Source organism: Salmo salar, chromosome ssa22, assembly GCF_905237065.1.
Source record: "Salmo salar chromosome ssa22, Ssal_v3.1, whole genome shotgun sequence".
Classification (NCBI taxonomy): Eukaryota; Metazoa; Chordata; class Actinopteri; order Salmoniformes; family Salmonidae; genus Salmo; species Salmo salar.
The window spans coordinates 58,384,441-58,398,313 of NC_059463.1; the positions used below are offsets into that span (position 1 = coordinate 58,384,441).

At 50.3% G+C, this 13,873-nt stretch overlaps 1 protein-coding gene across 2 annotated transcripts in view; it reads left to right on the plus strand.

Annotated features, from left to right (window-relative positions):
* pusl1 (pseudouridine synthase like 1) overlaps positions 1 to 13,873 on the plus strand; it is a 67,009-nt gene that overhangs the window by 23,412 nt on the left and 29,724 nt on the right. For both annotated transcript variants that reach the window (XM_045705584.1, XM_045705583.1), the window contains exons 3-4: positions 11,770 to 11,822; positions 12,025 to 12,159. In XM_045705584.1, the coding sequence (XP_045561540.1) occupies positions 11,770 to 11,822; positions 12,025 to 12,159 (188 nt within the window). The remainder of the gene's footprint in view (positions 1 to 11,769; positions 11,823 to 12,024; positions 12,160 to 13,873) is intronic.

Below are 13,873 nucleotides of genomic sequence, written 5' to 3' on the forward strand. Positions count from 1 at the left end.
CTGATCACTGGGCTAATCTATACAGCGGCTGTAACTACTGGCTGAAAAAGTATTTGGTTTAATATCCGCAGTTTCCCGTCTGTGATCTGAATATTGTGGACATAGTATAACGTCATAACATGAAGTCCCACCCAGTCTGACATGACTCTATGGGTTCACCTCCTACCACATGACTCTATGGGTTCACTTCCTACCGACATGACTCTATGGGTTCACCTCCTACCAGACATGACTCTATGGGTTCACCTCCTACCAGACATGACTCTATGGGTTCACCTCCTACCAGACATGACTCTATGGGTTCACCTCCTACCACATGACTCTATGGGTTCACCTCCTACCAGACATGACTCTATGGGTTCACCTCCTACCACATGACTCTATGGGTTCACCTCCTACCAGACATGACTCTATGGGTTCACCTCCTACCAGACATGACTCTATGGGTTCACCTCCTACCAGACATGACTCTATGGGTTCACCTCCTACCAGACATGACTCTATGGGTTCACCTCCTACCAGACATGACTCTATGGGTTCACCTCCTACCAGACATGACTCTATGGGTTCACCTCCTACCACATGACTCTATGGGTTCACCTCCTACCACATGATTGTATTCTCATTTCATAGGTGGCACATTAAAGTCTCCTTGTTTTATTCCTATCACATGAACTGAGAGACTATATTCCTCTTGTTTACACCTCTCCCATGAACAACACATTATGGGCTGTAAGGCCTACAGGACTAAAATAATCTCTATTGAAATGTCATTTTTTTTTGTCCAGGACTAGTCTTAAACTGGGTCTGTGAAACCGGCCCAATAAAGTGGAGTTTATACAGACATCTGTTTCCACATTTATCGGGAATGGAATGTCTCATTTAGAATCTTGTTCCATGATTCAGTTTGTGGACCGACATTCCGAGGCTTGTTTCTGACTGTTCTGTTTTAGCTTATCATCACAACAAGCTCATGGTGGTTCAAGTCAAGAATCGATTTCATTCTCTCTCTCTCTCGCGACAAACAAAAGGAAAATAAACAAGGGAAATGAACAATCAGAAATTAACAATAAACATTACACTAACAAGTTTTAAAATAATATAGACATTTCAAATGTTATATTATTGGCTATGTACAGTGTTGTAACAATGTGCAAAGTATGAAAGGGAAGATACTTTAGTATGTCTAGTGTATATGGACACCCCTTCAAATTAGTGGATTTGGCTATTTCAGCCACACCCGTTGCTTACAGGTGTATAAAATCGAGCACACAGCCATGCAATTTCCATAGACAAACGTTGGCAGTAGAATGGCCTTACTGAAGAGCTCAGTGACTTTCAACGTGGCACCGTCATAGGATGCCACCTTTTCAACGAGTCAGTTCGTCAAATTTCTGCCCTGCTAGAGCTGCCCCGGTCAACTGTAAGTGCCATTATTGTGAAGTGGAAACGTCTAGGAGCAACAACGGCTCACCTACGAAGCGGTAGGCCACCCAAGCTCACAGAACGGGACTGCCGAGTGCTGAAGTGCATAGCGCGTAAAAATCGTCTGTCCTCAGTTGCAACACTCACTACCGAGTTCCAAACTGCCTCTAGAAGAAACGGCAGCATAATAACAGTTCGTCGGGAGCTTCATGAAATGGGTTTCCATGGCCGAGCAGCCGTACACCAGCCTAAGATCACCAACGCTACAGCATACAATGGCATTCTAGACGATTCTGTGCTTCCATCTTTGTGGCAACAGTTTGGTGAATGTCACACCCTGATCTGTTTCACCTCTTTGTGCTTGTCTCCACACCCCTCGAGGTATCGCCCATCTTCCTCATTATCCCCAGTGTATTTATATCTGTGTTCTCTGTTTTGTCTGTGGCCAGTTAGTTTTGTTTGTCAAGCCTACCAGCGGTTTTCCCCCTTGCTCCTGTCTTTTTCTAGTTCCTGTTTTCTAGTTTTCCCGGTTTTGACCATTCTGCTTTCCCTGACCCGGAGTCTGCCAGCCGTTCTGTACCTTATGGACTCTGATCTGGATTACTGACCTCTGCCTGCCCTTGACCTGTCGTTCAACAATGTCTGCATCTGGGTCTTCTCCTGAAATGTGATAGTACGAACTGGCCATGACTGACCCAGCAGACTCGGACCAGCTCCGCAACGCCGTCTCCTCCTAAGGAGCCACCATTGGAAGGCACGAGGAGTTGCTTCATGGTCTTGTGGAAGGGTTCCAGACCTTGGCCAAACGCCATAACCGAGTGTTGAACACATTGCTGGAGCAATTCGGCGGGTGGTCTGTTAGGCAGCCTACTACGACGGTAACTTCCCAGCCCCTCAGTAACCTGGTTGTTAGCAGTGCCACCTCCCAGTACACCCCGATTTACCCGGGAACCCCGCTCCCCCGGGAACACTTCGATGAAGCGTCGGGCACCTGTCGGGCGTTTCTCGCTCAGTGTTTCCTCATGATCGAGCTGCAGCCCTCCTCCTTCCCCTCAGATCGCTCTAAGATAGCGTACCTCATCACGCTGATGTCCGGGAGGGCTCTCGCCTGGGCTATGGCAGTATGGGAACAACAGTCGGCCGTATGCTTCAGTCTGGAGGAGTTCGTGGCGGAGGTGAAGAAAGTTTTCGATGCTCCATTGCCCGTGAGAGAGGCTGCCCGGAAGTTACTCCAGCTTCGGCAAGACTCCCGCAGTGTGGCAGACTATGCAGTGGATTTCCGCACGTTGGCAGCTGAGAGTGCCTGGAACCCGGAAGTGCTGTTCGACATGTTCCTGCACGGAGTATCGGAGGAAGTAAAGGACGAGTTTGCAGCCCGGGAACTACCGATGGATCTTGACTCGCTCATCGCCTTGACCATTCGGATCGATGGGCGACTACATGAGCGAAGGAAGGAGAGGAGTTTCGATTTCTCTCACTCGCCCAAGGCTTCCACCTCGCCTCCGAGACATCCCGGAAGTCCCCAACGGCGCCGTTGCCGAGAGAACCCGGGGCTACCCGAGTTCCCCCGAGAGTCTCCGAAGTCTGCCAATTCACCTCTTCCCGAGCCGATGCAACTAGGCAGAGCTAGGCTGTCCCTAGCCGAATGGCTATACAGGCTTCACATGAAGAGTTGCCTGTATTGCGGGACTAGTGGTCATTTTGTGGCCACCTGTCCACTAAAATAACAGGCTCACCGGTAGGAGCGAGTATTCTGGTGGGCCGTACGGATAATGTTCCTTCTCCCCTTTTCATGCTATCTTGGTGTGTGGGAACCAGTTAATCTCTCCGGGTACTCATCAACTCTGGGGCCGATGACCGCTTTATGGACGCTGGACGGGGACTCTATAGGCCGGGTCACCCACAATACCACCCCCATCAACCTACGTGTGTCAGGGAACCACAGCGAGACAATCCAATTCCTGCTTATTAAGTCTCCTCAGGTTCCTGTGGTATTGGGATTCTCTTGGCTCCAGCGACACAATCCCCTTATTGAGTGGTCTGCTGGTGCCATCATGGGCTGGAGCCGGTTCTGCCACGCTCATTGCCTGAAGTCAGCGCAACCTGACCCGGGACGTCTTCCTGGGGGCTCGGAAGTTGCCCCGGACCTTTCCACCATTTCCATGGAGTACCAGGACCTCCGGCAGGTGTTCAGTAAGGCCCGGGCCACTTCGTTTCCGCCGCACCGACTCTATGACTGCGGGATCGACCTTCTCCCAGGCACCACTTTGTCCTGGGAAGACTGTACTCTCTGTCGGGTCTGGAGACCAAGGCTATAGAGACCTACATTGAGGACTCTCTAGCTGCAGGGTTCATTCGTCCTTCTGCCACCCTCGCCGGCGCAGGGTTCTTCTTTGTGGAGCAGAAGGACAAAACCCTTCGCCCATGCATCGACTACCAGGGCCTCAACGACATCATGGTGAAGAACCGCTACCCCCTACCACTCATCTCCTTGGCCGTTGAGCCGCTCCAGGGGGCCACCATGTTGGACCTACGGAACGCCTACCACGGCGGATACGGGAAGTGGACGAGTGGAAGACTGCCTTCAACATGGCCAGCAGTCACTACGAGTATCTGGTCATGCCATTTGGCCTTACCAACGCCCCTGCTGTGTTTCAGGCTCTGGTTAATGATGTTCTCCGTGACATGTTGAACCGGTTCATCTTCGTCTACCTCGACGACATCCTTGTTTTCTCCCGCTCTGCCCAAGAACACATGCTCCATGTCCGACAGGTTCTCCAACAGCTCCTGGAGAACCAGCTTTTTGTGAAAGCAGAGAATTGCGAATTCCATCGCTCCACCATCCACTTCCTGGGTTACATCATCGCTGTAGGGAGTGTACAGATAGATCCCGGGAAGGTGAGAGCGGTGGTGGATTGCCCCCAGCCTATGTCCAGAGTGCAACTGCAACGTTTCCTGGGATTCGCCAGCTTTTATCGGCGCTTTATCTGGGGTTTCAGCACCCTGGCTTCCCTCCTGTCTGCACTCACCTCTCCCATTGTTCCGTTCACGTGGTCCCCAGCTGCTGGCCAAGCGTTCCGGGATCTCAAACACCGTTTCACCACAGCTCCCATCTTGGTTCATCCTGACCCGTACCGCCAGTTCATGGTGGAGGCCGATGCTTCGGATGTCGGAGTGGGGGCTGTCCTGTCCCAGTGTTCTACCCTGGAGAGGAACTACGATGTGAGGAATAGTGAGCTTCTCGCGGTGAAGATGGTGATGTAGGAGTGGAAGCACTGGCTGGAGGAGGCGGAACATCCGTTCATTGTGTGGACAGACCACAACAACCTGGAATATCTCCGCACCGCCAAGCGTCTCAATTCCATGCAAGCTAGGTGGGCCCTGCTTTTCACCCGGTTCAACTTCTCCATCTCATACCGATCGGGATCCATGAATGTCAAGCCGGATGCACTGTCACGCCGCTATAGCCCCACGGCTACAACCCCAGAACCCGAGATCATCCTTCCCGTTGTACCTAGAAGAGAGCCGGGTCGGCTCTTCTCAAGCCCACCTCCAGGTATCGACGACGAACAGACCGCAACTGGACCCCGGCACCCCGGTATCTTCTCCGGCACAGGGTATTGCTGTCCACCCGAGATCTGCCCGCCCGGGTGGAGTCCCGCAAACTTTCCCCCCCCGGGTTTATCGGCCCTTTTCCCCATCTCCAAGATCATTAGCCCCTCTGCTGTTCGTCTTCTGTTGCCCCGTGCCCTCCGTATACATCCCACTTTTCATGTGTCTAGGATCAAACCCATGCCTCACAGTCCTTTGTCTCCTGTTTCCATTTTGAGACAAAATAAAAAATGCAAATAAGCCAATAGGCAAAGGGGAAGCCTATATTTTCTAATTCTCTGTATGGTAATAATAATACATTTTATTTTGTCAAGTGGTTTCTTGCATCATACAACACAATACAATGCAATTTACAGTCACCTATTTGGCCCGTGGTGTCACAGGCGAAGTAAAACATCATGAATTAATGTCGAGCCCTTCATAATGTAAAAACGTATGGACTGAACACCACATATAGGAGAAATCAACAGCTATTTCCATGTGATAATGTTATGGGATTTGCTCCATTGGTTTTGTTGGTAGACCTACATTATGCTCCAATAGCCACAATAACCTATTGGCTACTATTCTAAAACTGTAAAGGTACAGCCTCAGTGTTCACTGGAAACGGCAGAAATTCTCACAACGATCAAGTTTCCGCTCATAACACCTCAAATTTGCTCAGTGCCTCCAAACATTGGAGGGAACATTGGTCAAACATTTGTCAGGAGGTTAGGAAGTGCAGCTCAGTTTCCACCTCATTTTGTGGGCAGTGTGCACATAGCCTGTCTTCTCTTGAGAGCCAGGTCTGCCTACGGCAGCCTTTCTCAATAGCAAGGCTATGCTCACTGAGTCTGTACATAGTCAAAGCTTTCCTTAAGTCTGGGTCAGTCACAGTGGTCAGGTATTCTGCCACTGTGTACTCTCTGTTTAGGGCCAAATAGAATTCTAGTTCGCTCTGTTTTTTTGTTAATTCTTGCCACATGTGGCAAGTAATTATCTTTTTTTGTTTTCTCATGATTTGGTTGGGTCTAATAGTGTTGCTGTCCTGGAGATCTGTGGGGTCTGTTTGTGTTTGTGAACAGAGCCCCAGGACCAGCTTGCTTAGGGGACTCTTCTCCAGGTTCATCTCTCTGTAGGTGATGGCTTTGCTATGGAAGGTTTGGGAATCGCTTCCTTTTAGGTGGTTATAAAATTGAATGGCGCTTTTCTGTATTTTGATAATTAGTGGGAATCGTCATAATTCTACTCTGCATGCATTATTTGGTGTTTTACGTTGTACACAGAGGATGTTTTAGCAGAATTCTTCATGCAGAGTCTCAATTTGGTGTTTGTCCCATTTTGTGAATTCTTGGTTGGTGAGCGGACCCCAGACCTCACAACCATAGTGGGCAATGGGTTCAGCGACGTCAGAGACTGATCGATAACTACAGGAAGTGTTTGGTTGGAGTCATTGCAGCTAAAGGGAGCACAACCAGTTATTGAGTGTAAAGGGGTAATTACTTTTTCACACAGGGGCATTGGGTGTTGCAGAACTTTGTTCATGAAATTATTGTGTTATTTATTCACTCAGGTTCCCTTTATCTAATATTATGTTTTGGTTGAAGATCTGACAACATTGGCAGGTAACCTAGTGGTTAGAGCGTTGGGCCAGTAACCAGCAGGTAACCTAGTGGTTAGAGCGTTGGGCCAGTAACCAGCAGGTGGCCTAGTGGTTAGAGCGTTGGGCCAGTAACCAGCAGGTAACCTAGTGGTTAGAGCGTTGGGCCAGTAACCAGCAGGTAGCCTAGTGGTTAGAGCGTTGGGCCAGTAACCAGCAGGTAGCCTAGTGGTTAGAGCGTTGGGCCAGTAACCAGCAGGTAACCTAGTGGTTAGAGCGTTGGGCCAGTAACCAGCAGGTAGCCTAGTGGTTAGAGCGTTGGGCCAGTAACCAGCAGGTAACCTAGTGGTTAGAGCGTTGGGCCAGTAACCAGCAGGTAGCCTAGTGGTTAGAGCGTTGGGCCAGTAACCAGCAGGTGGCCTAGTGGTTAGAGCGTTGGGCCAGTAACCAGCAGGTAGCCTAGTGGTTAGAGCGTTGGGCCAGTAACCAGCAGGTGGCCTAGTGGTTAGAGCGTTGGGCCAGTAACCAGCAGGTAACCTAGTGGTTAGAGCGTTGGGCCAGTAACCAGCAGGTAGCCTAGTGGTTAGAGCGTTGGGCCAGTAACCAGCATGTGGCCTAGTGGTTAGAGCGTTGGGCCAGTAACCAGCAGGTAACCTAGTGGTTAGAGCGTTGGGCCAGTAACCAGCAGGTAACCTAGTGGTTAGAGCGTTGGGCCAGTAACCAGCAGGTAGCCTAGTGGTTAGAGCGTTGGGCCAGTAACCAGCATGTGGCCTAGTGGTTAGAGCGTTGGGCCAGTAACCAGCAGGTAACCTAGTGGTTAGAGCGTTGGGCCAGTAACCAGCATGTGGCCTAGTGGTTAGAGCGTTGGGCCAGTAACCAGCAGGTAACCTAGTGGTTAGAGCGTTGGGCCAGTAACCAGCAGGTAACCTAGTGGTTAGAGCGTTGGGCTAGTAACCAGCATGTGGCCTAGTGGTTAGAGCGTTGGGCCAGTAACCAGAAGGTAACCTAGTGGTTAGAGCGTTGGGCCAGTAACCAGCATGTGGCCTAGTGGTTAGAGCGTTGGGCCAGTAACCAGCAGGTAACCTAGTGGTTAGAGCGTTGGGCCAGTAACCAGCAGGTAGCCTAGTGGTTAGAGCGTTGGGCCAGTAACCAGCAGGTAGCCTAGTGGTTAGAGCGTTGGGCCAGTAACCAGCAGGTAACCTAGTGGTTAGAGCGTTGGGCCAGTAACCAGCAGGTAGCCTAGTGGTTAGAGCGTTGGGCCAGTAACCAGCAGGTAACCTAGTGGTTAGAGCGTTGGGCCAGTAACCAGCAGGTAGCCTAGTGGTTAGAGCGTTGGGCCAGTAACCAGCAGGTAGCCTAGTGGTTAGAGCGTTGGGCCAGTAACCAGCAGGTAGCCTAGTGGTTAGAGCGTTGGGCCAGTAACCAGCAGGTAGCCTAGTGGTTAGAGCGTTGGGCCAGTAACCAGCAGGTAGCCTAGTGGTTAGAGCGTTGGGCCAGTAACCAGCAGGTAACCTAGTGGTTAGAGCGTTGGGCCAGTAACCAGCAGGTAGCCTAGTGGTTAGAGCGTTGGGCCAGTAACCAGCAGGTAGCCTAGTGGTTAGAGCGTTGGGCCAGTAACCAGCAGGTAACCTAGTGGTTAGAGCGTTGGGCCAGTAACCAGCAGGTAGCCTAGTGGTTAGAGCGTTGGGCCAGTAACCAGCATGTGGCCTAGTGGTTAGAGCGTTGGGCCAGTAACCAGCAGGTAACCTAGTGGTTAGAGCGTTGGGCCAGTAACCAGCATGTGGCCTAGTGGTTAGAGCGTTGGGCCAGTAACCAGCAGGTAACCTAGTGGTTAGAGCGTTGGGCCAGTAACCAGCAGGTAACCTAGTGGTTAGAGCGTTGGGCCAGTAACCAGCATGTGGCCTAGTGGTTAGAGCGTTGGGCCAGTAACCAGCAGGTAACCTAGTGGTTAGAGCGTTGGGCCAGTAACCAGCAGGTAACCTAGTGGTTAGAGCGTTGGGCCAGTAACCAGCATGTGGCCTAGTGGTTAGAGCGTTGGGCCAGTAACCAGCAGGTAACCTAGTGGTTAGAGCGTTGGGCCAGTAACCAGCAGGTAGCCTAGTGGTTAGAGCGTTGGGCCAGTAACCAGCAGGTAGCCTAGTGGTTAGAGCGTTGGGCCAGTAACCAGCAGGTAACCTAGTGGTTAGAGCGTTGGGCCAGTAACCAGCAGGTAGCCTAGTGGTTAGAGCGTTGGGCCAGTAAGCAGCAGGTAACCTAGTGGTTAGAGCGTTGGGCCAGTAACCAGCAGGTAACCTAGTGGTTAGAGCGTTGGGCCAGTAACCAGCAGGTAGCCTAGTGGTTAGAGCGTTGGGCCAGTAACCAGCATGTGGCCTAGTGGTTAGAGCGTTGGGCCAGTAACCAGCAGGTAACCTAGTGGTTAGAGCGTTGGGCCAGTAACCAGCATGTGGCCTAGTGGTTAGAGCGTTGGGCCAGTAACCAGCAGGTAACCTAGTGGTTAGAGCGTTGGGCCAGTAACCAGCAGGTAACCTAGTGGTTAGAGCGTTGGGCCAGTAACCAGCATGTGGCCTAGTGGTTAGAGCGTTGGGCCAGTAACCAGCAGGTAACCTAGTGGTTAGAGCGTTGGGCCAGTAACCAGCATGTGGCCTAGTGGTTAGAGCGTTGGGCCAGTAACCAGCAGGTAACCTAGTGGTTAGAGCGTTGGGCCAGTAACCAGCAGGTAGCCTAGTGGTTAGAGCGTTGGGCCAGTAACCAGCAGGTAGCCTAGTGGTTAGAGCGTTGGGCCAGTAACCAGCAGGTAACCTAGTGGTTAGAGCGTTGGGCCAGTAACCAGCAGGTAGCCTAGTGGTTAGAGCGTTGGGCCAGTAACCAGCAGGTAGCCTAGTGGTTAGAGCGTTGGGCCAGTAACCAGCAGGTAACCTAGTGGTTAGAGCGTTGGGCCAGTAACCAGCAGGTAGCCTAGTGGTTAGAGCGTTGGGCCAGTAACCAGCAGGTAACCTAGTGGTTAGAGCGTTGGGCCAGTAACCAGCAGGTAGCCTAGTGGTTAGAGCGTTGGGCCAGTAACCAGCAGGTAGCCTAGTGGTTAGAGCGTTGGGCCAGTAACCAGCAGGTAGCCTAGTGGTTAGAGCGTTGGGCCAGTAACCAGCAGGTAGCCTAGTGGTTAGAGCGCTGGGCCAGTAACCAGCAGGTAGCCTAGTGGTTAGAGCGTTGGGCCAGTAACCAGCAGGTAACCTAGTGGTTAGAGCGCTGGGCCAGTAACCAGCAGGTAACCTAGTGGTTAGAGCGTTGGGCCAGTAACCAGCAGGTAGCCTAGTGGTTAGAGCGTTGGGCCAGTAACCAGCAGGTAACCTAGTGGTTAGAGCGTTGGGCCAGTAACCAGCATGTGGCCTAGTGGTTAGAGCGTTGGGCCAGTAACCAGCAGGTAACCTAGTGGTTAGAGCGTTGGGCCAGTAACCAGCAGGTAGCCTAGTGGTTAGAGCGTTGGGCCAGTAACCAGCAGGTAGCCTAGTGGTTAGAGCTTTGGGCCAGTAACCAGCAGGTAACCTAGTGGTTAGAGCGTTGGGCCAGTAACCAGCAGGTAGCCTAGTGGTTAGAGCGTTGGGCCAGTAACCAGCAGGTAACCTAGTGGTTAGAGCGTTGGGCCAGTAACCAGCAGGTAGCCTAGTGGTTAGAGCGTTGGGCCAGTAACCAGCAGGTAGCCTAGTGGGTAGAGCGTTGGGCCAGTAACCAGCAGGTAGCCTAGTGGTTAGAGCGTTGGGCCAGTAACCAGCAGGTAGCCTAGTGGTTAGAGCGTTGGGCCAGTAACCAGCAGGTAGCCTAGTGGTTAGAGCGTTGGGCCAGTAACCAGCAGGTAGCCTAGTGGTGAGAGCGTTGGGCCAGTAACCAGCAGGTAACCTAGTGGTTAGAGCGTTGGGCCAGTAACCAGCAGGTAACCTAGTGGTTAGAGCGTTGGGCCAGTAACCAGCAGGTAACCTAGTGGTTAGAGCGTTGGGCCAGTAACCAGCAGGTAGCCTAGTGGTTAGAGCGTTGGGCCAGTAACCAGCAGGTAGCCTAGTGGGTAGAGCATTGGGCCAGTAACCGTAAATGTTGTTGGATCGAATCCCTGAGCTGTCAAGGTAAAAATCTGTCGTTCTGCCTCCTGAACAAGGCAGTTAACCCACTGTTTCCCGGTAGGCCGTCATTGTAAATAAGAATTTGTTCTTAACTGACTTGCCTAGTTAAATAAAGGTAAAATAAAAAGTATCCAAAATATGCAAAAATAGAGACATTTAGAAAGGGGCACAGTAGGTAGCACACAGGAGGAATTGTTTCTCTGTTGAGATTAGTTCCTTATTTATTTCTAACCAAATGTAAAATGTTCCTGTTTTGATTAATTTAATAGCGTGAGTTAGGTCGGATCTGTAACAAATTAACAACCCCCTGAGTCTCTTCCCTGTTTCACACCTGGTAGTTTGGTGGATGGGACTACCAGCTCTCTGTAACCTAGAGGGCAACCAGTGGGTCCGTCTCCTCTATACCACCCACCTGGTAGTTTGGTGGATGGGACTACCAGCTCTCTGTAACCTAGAGGGCAACCAGTGGGTCCGTCTCCTCTATACCACCCACCTGGTAGTTTGGTGGATGGGACTACCAGCTCTCTGTAACCTAGAGGGCAACCAGTGGGTCCGTCTCCTCTATACCACCCACCTGGTAGTTTGGTGGATGGGACTACCAGCTCTCTGTAACCTAGAGGGCAACCAGTGGGTCCGTCTCCTCTATACCACCCACCTGGTAGTTTGGTGGATGGGACTACCAGCTCTCTGTAACCTAGAGGGCAACCAGTGGGTCCGTCTCCTCTATACCACCCACCTGGTAGTTTGGTGGATGGGACTACCAGCTCTCTGTAACCTAGAGGGCAACCAGTGGGTCCGTCTCCTCTATACCACCCACCTGGTAGTTTGGTGGATGGGACTACCAGCTCTCTGTAACCTAGAGGACAACCAGTGGGTCCGTCTCCTCTATACCATGTTTGTTGTAGGATGACAATTTCTGATTTCTTTGATGAAATCTTTGTTCTTGTTCTTTAGGCCAAAGGCAGGTGACCCCAAAGGCAGGTGACCTTTGTATATTCCAGGATGAGATATTAAAAGCTTGCTTTCTCTCTCTCTGTCTGTTAGGATGCGGTACGGAGTTTGAGGCCGGTGAATGAGGTTTCTCTGTCCATCTCCAGGTGTGTGTGTGTGTGTGTGTGTGTGTGTGGGTGTGTGGGTGTGGGGGTGGGGGTGGGTGGGTGTGGGCGCGCGCGCGGGTGCGGTTGTGTGTGTGTGCGGTTGTGTGCGGGCGTGCGTGGTTGTGTGTGTGTGTGTGTGTGTGTGTGTGTGTGTGTGTGTGTGTGTGTGTGTGTAACCAGGTCTCTGTCTATCCATCTCCAGTCGGACAGACACCGGTGTCCACGCCCTGGGAAACTCCGCCCACTTCGACCTCCAGCGGCAGAACGGCAAGCCCCCATTTGCTGAAGAGGTCCTGGTTGACGCCCTCAACTTCCACCTGAGGCCAGAACCAATCAGGTGAGAGCACCTTTCCTTATTTGGTCTTTATTTAATTGAATCTGCGGAAGAGTCCGGATTCAGCTCAAACTAAATATTCCACTCTGGATTCATTTAAACAATCAATCAATGAACAAATCAGTCAATCAATCAATAAAACAGTTTGTACCACATCAGACAAAATAAGCAAATGGATATGCATTTGAAGGCTCTTTCTGGCAGAAAATTAATAGAAATATGTTCACAATTCACAATACCTGGTTGCACCAAGGTTAAATGAATAAGAATGATATTTTAATGCATAAAAGAGTAAGGATTAGAGCTGTTAGGACTGTATTACGGCCACACCGGCGGTCACGAGTCATGAAGGAAGTCAAATTCCACGTGACCGTTTAGTCACGATAGTTAGGCTTCTCCTAGCTCTGATGCTCCTGCTGGTCATTAGTAGTTTACCAGACTAGCTAACTGCCTGCTACTCAGCACTCTATTGTCTCTCTTATCACTCTGACATCAATGCAAATGTAATCGAAAATGTTATCAAACACTACATGGAGAGCTCATGTTGCGTAACATTTCTATAGGCTATGCAATTGCGTGAGAAAACAGAGTAATGGCCTCTATTAAAAAGAGGAGGATCCCATCAGTTTTCTATAGGCTAGCCCTAACATATTTATTTCTCAACTTTCCTAATATTAGCAGGGCTTAGAATGTGAAGAAATAACCTAATAGTTGATTAATATTTTAAGATAAACGTTCTGATCTGTTGCATCAGACACATTGCGTAAAACAGTTTTTTTAATGCTAGTGGTTGTATTAATTTGGGATCTTTCGCATCCCACAACTGTCCCAGACTATGTTTGGAATATTTATGGGAGATAGTAGATTAACATAGGCTAGTGCTTTTGCTGTTCGTTAGGACTACTCTTCTTGTTGGCTGATGAAAAGTAAATGTGGACAGTTCTTCCAATATCTTCAACATACACCTCGGAATATTCACTTGTAGCCTGTGAGAAAGACCTGATCACGTGATGGAGATGTGAGTGAGAGTCGCTTCAGATTGCGTAGCACTCCAGGCTGCAAAAGGCATGGATTTTTATAGGGTGCATTTCGGCCACAAAGGGGATGCCGCCGTGAAATTCGAGACATTATCAAGTGCTTGTCAAATTGTGAATGAGAGACTGATGAAGTGTGTACAGCCTGCGCAAAAAAACAAAGCAGAGCTCATGCCTTTCAAGCAACTTTTTTCAAATCATCATTAGAGTCGTATCATTCAGCCTTACAATGTATTAAACATCAATACATACAGCCCAACGTTTATAGAACAACTAAAGTTACATTAATAACTCTACATTAAGCTTATAGGAGGACCTGTTTCTTTGTTAACCGCTCGACACAGAATAGCTGTCACGAATCCCACCGAAGGTGGCTCCCCAGCCTGCTCGGGCGGCGCTCGGCGGTCGTCGTCACCGGCCTACTAGCCGCCGCTGATCCCTTTTTCCTTTTCGTTTGGTATGGTCTTATTGTTTGCACCTGTTCCTCATTTGGGTCTTTTGATTTTGGTTATTTAAGCCTGGTTAGCCCGCCCAGGTTTGTGCGGGATTATTTAGCGTCAGGTTGTGTTTTGTATTTGGATGTGCTGGCGATCTACTACTGTTATATTTTATGCATGCTGTGCACCTGTTCTGGGCACTTTGCATTTTTCCACGCCGGTTGTGTTGGCGTCGATCGTGTTGTG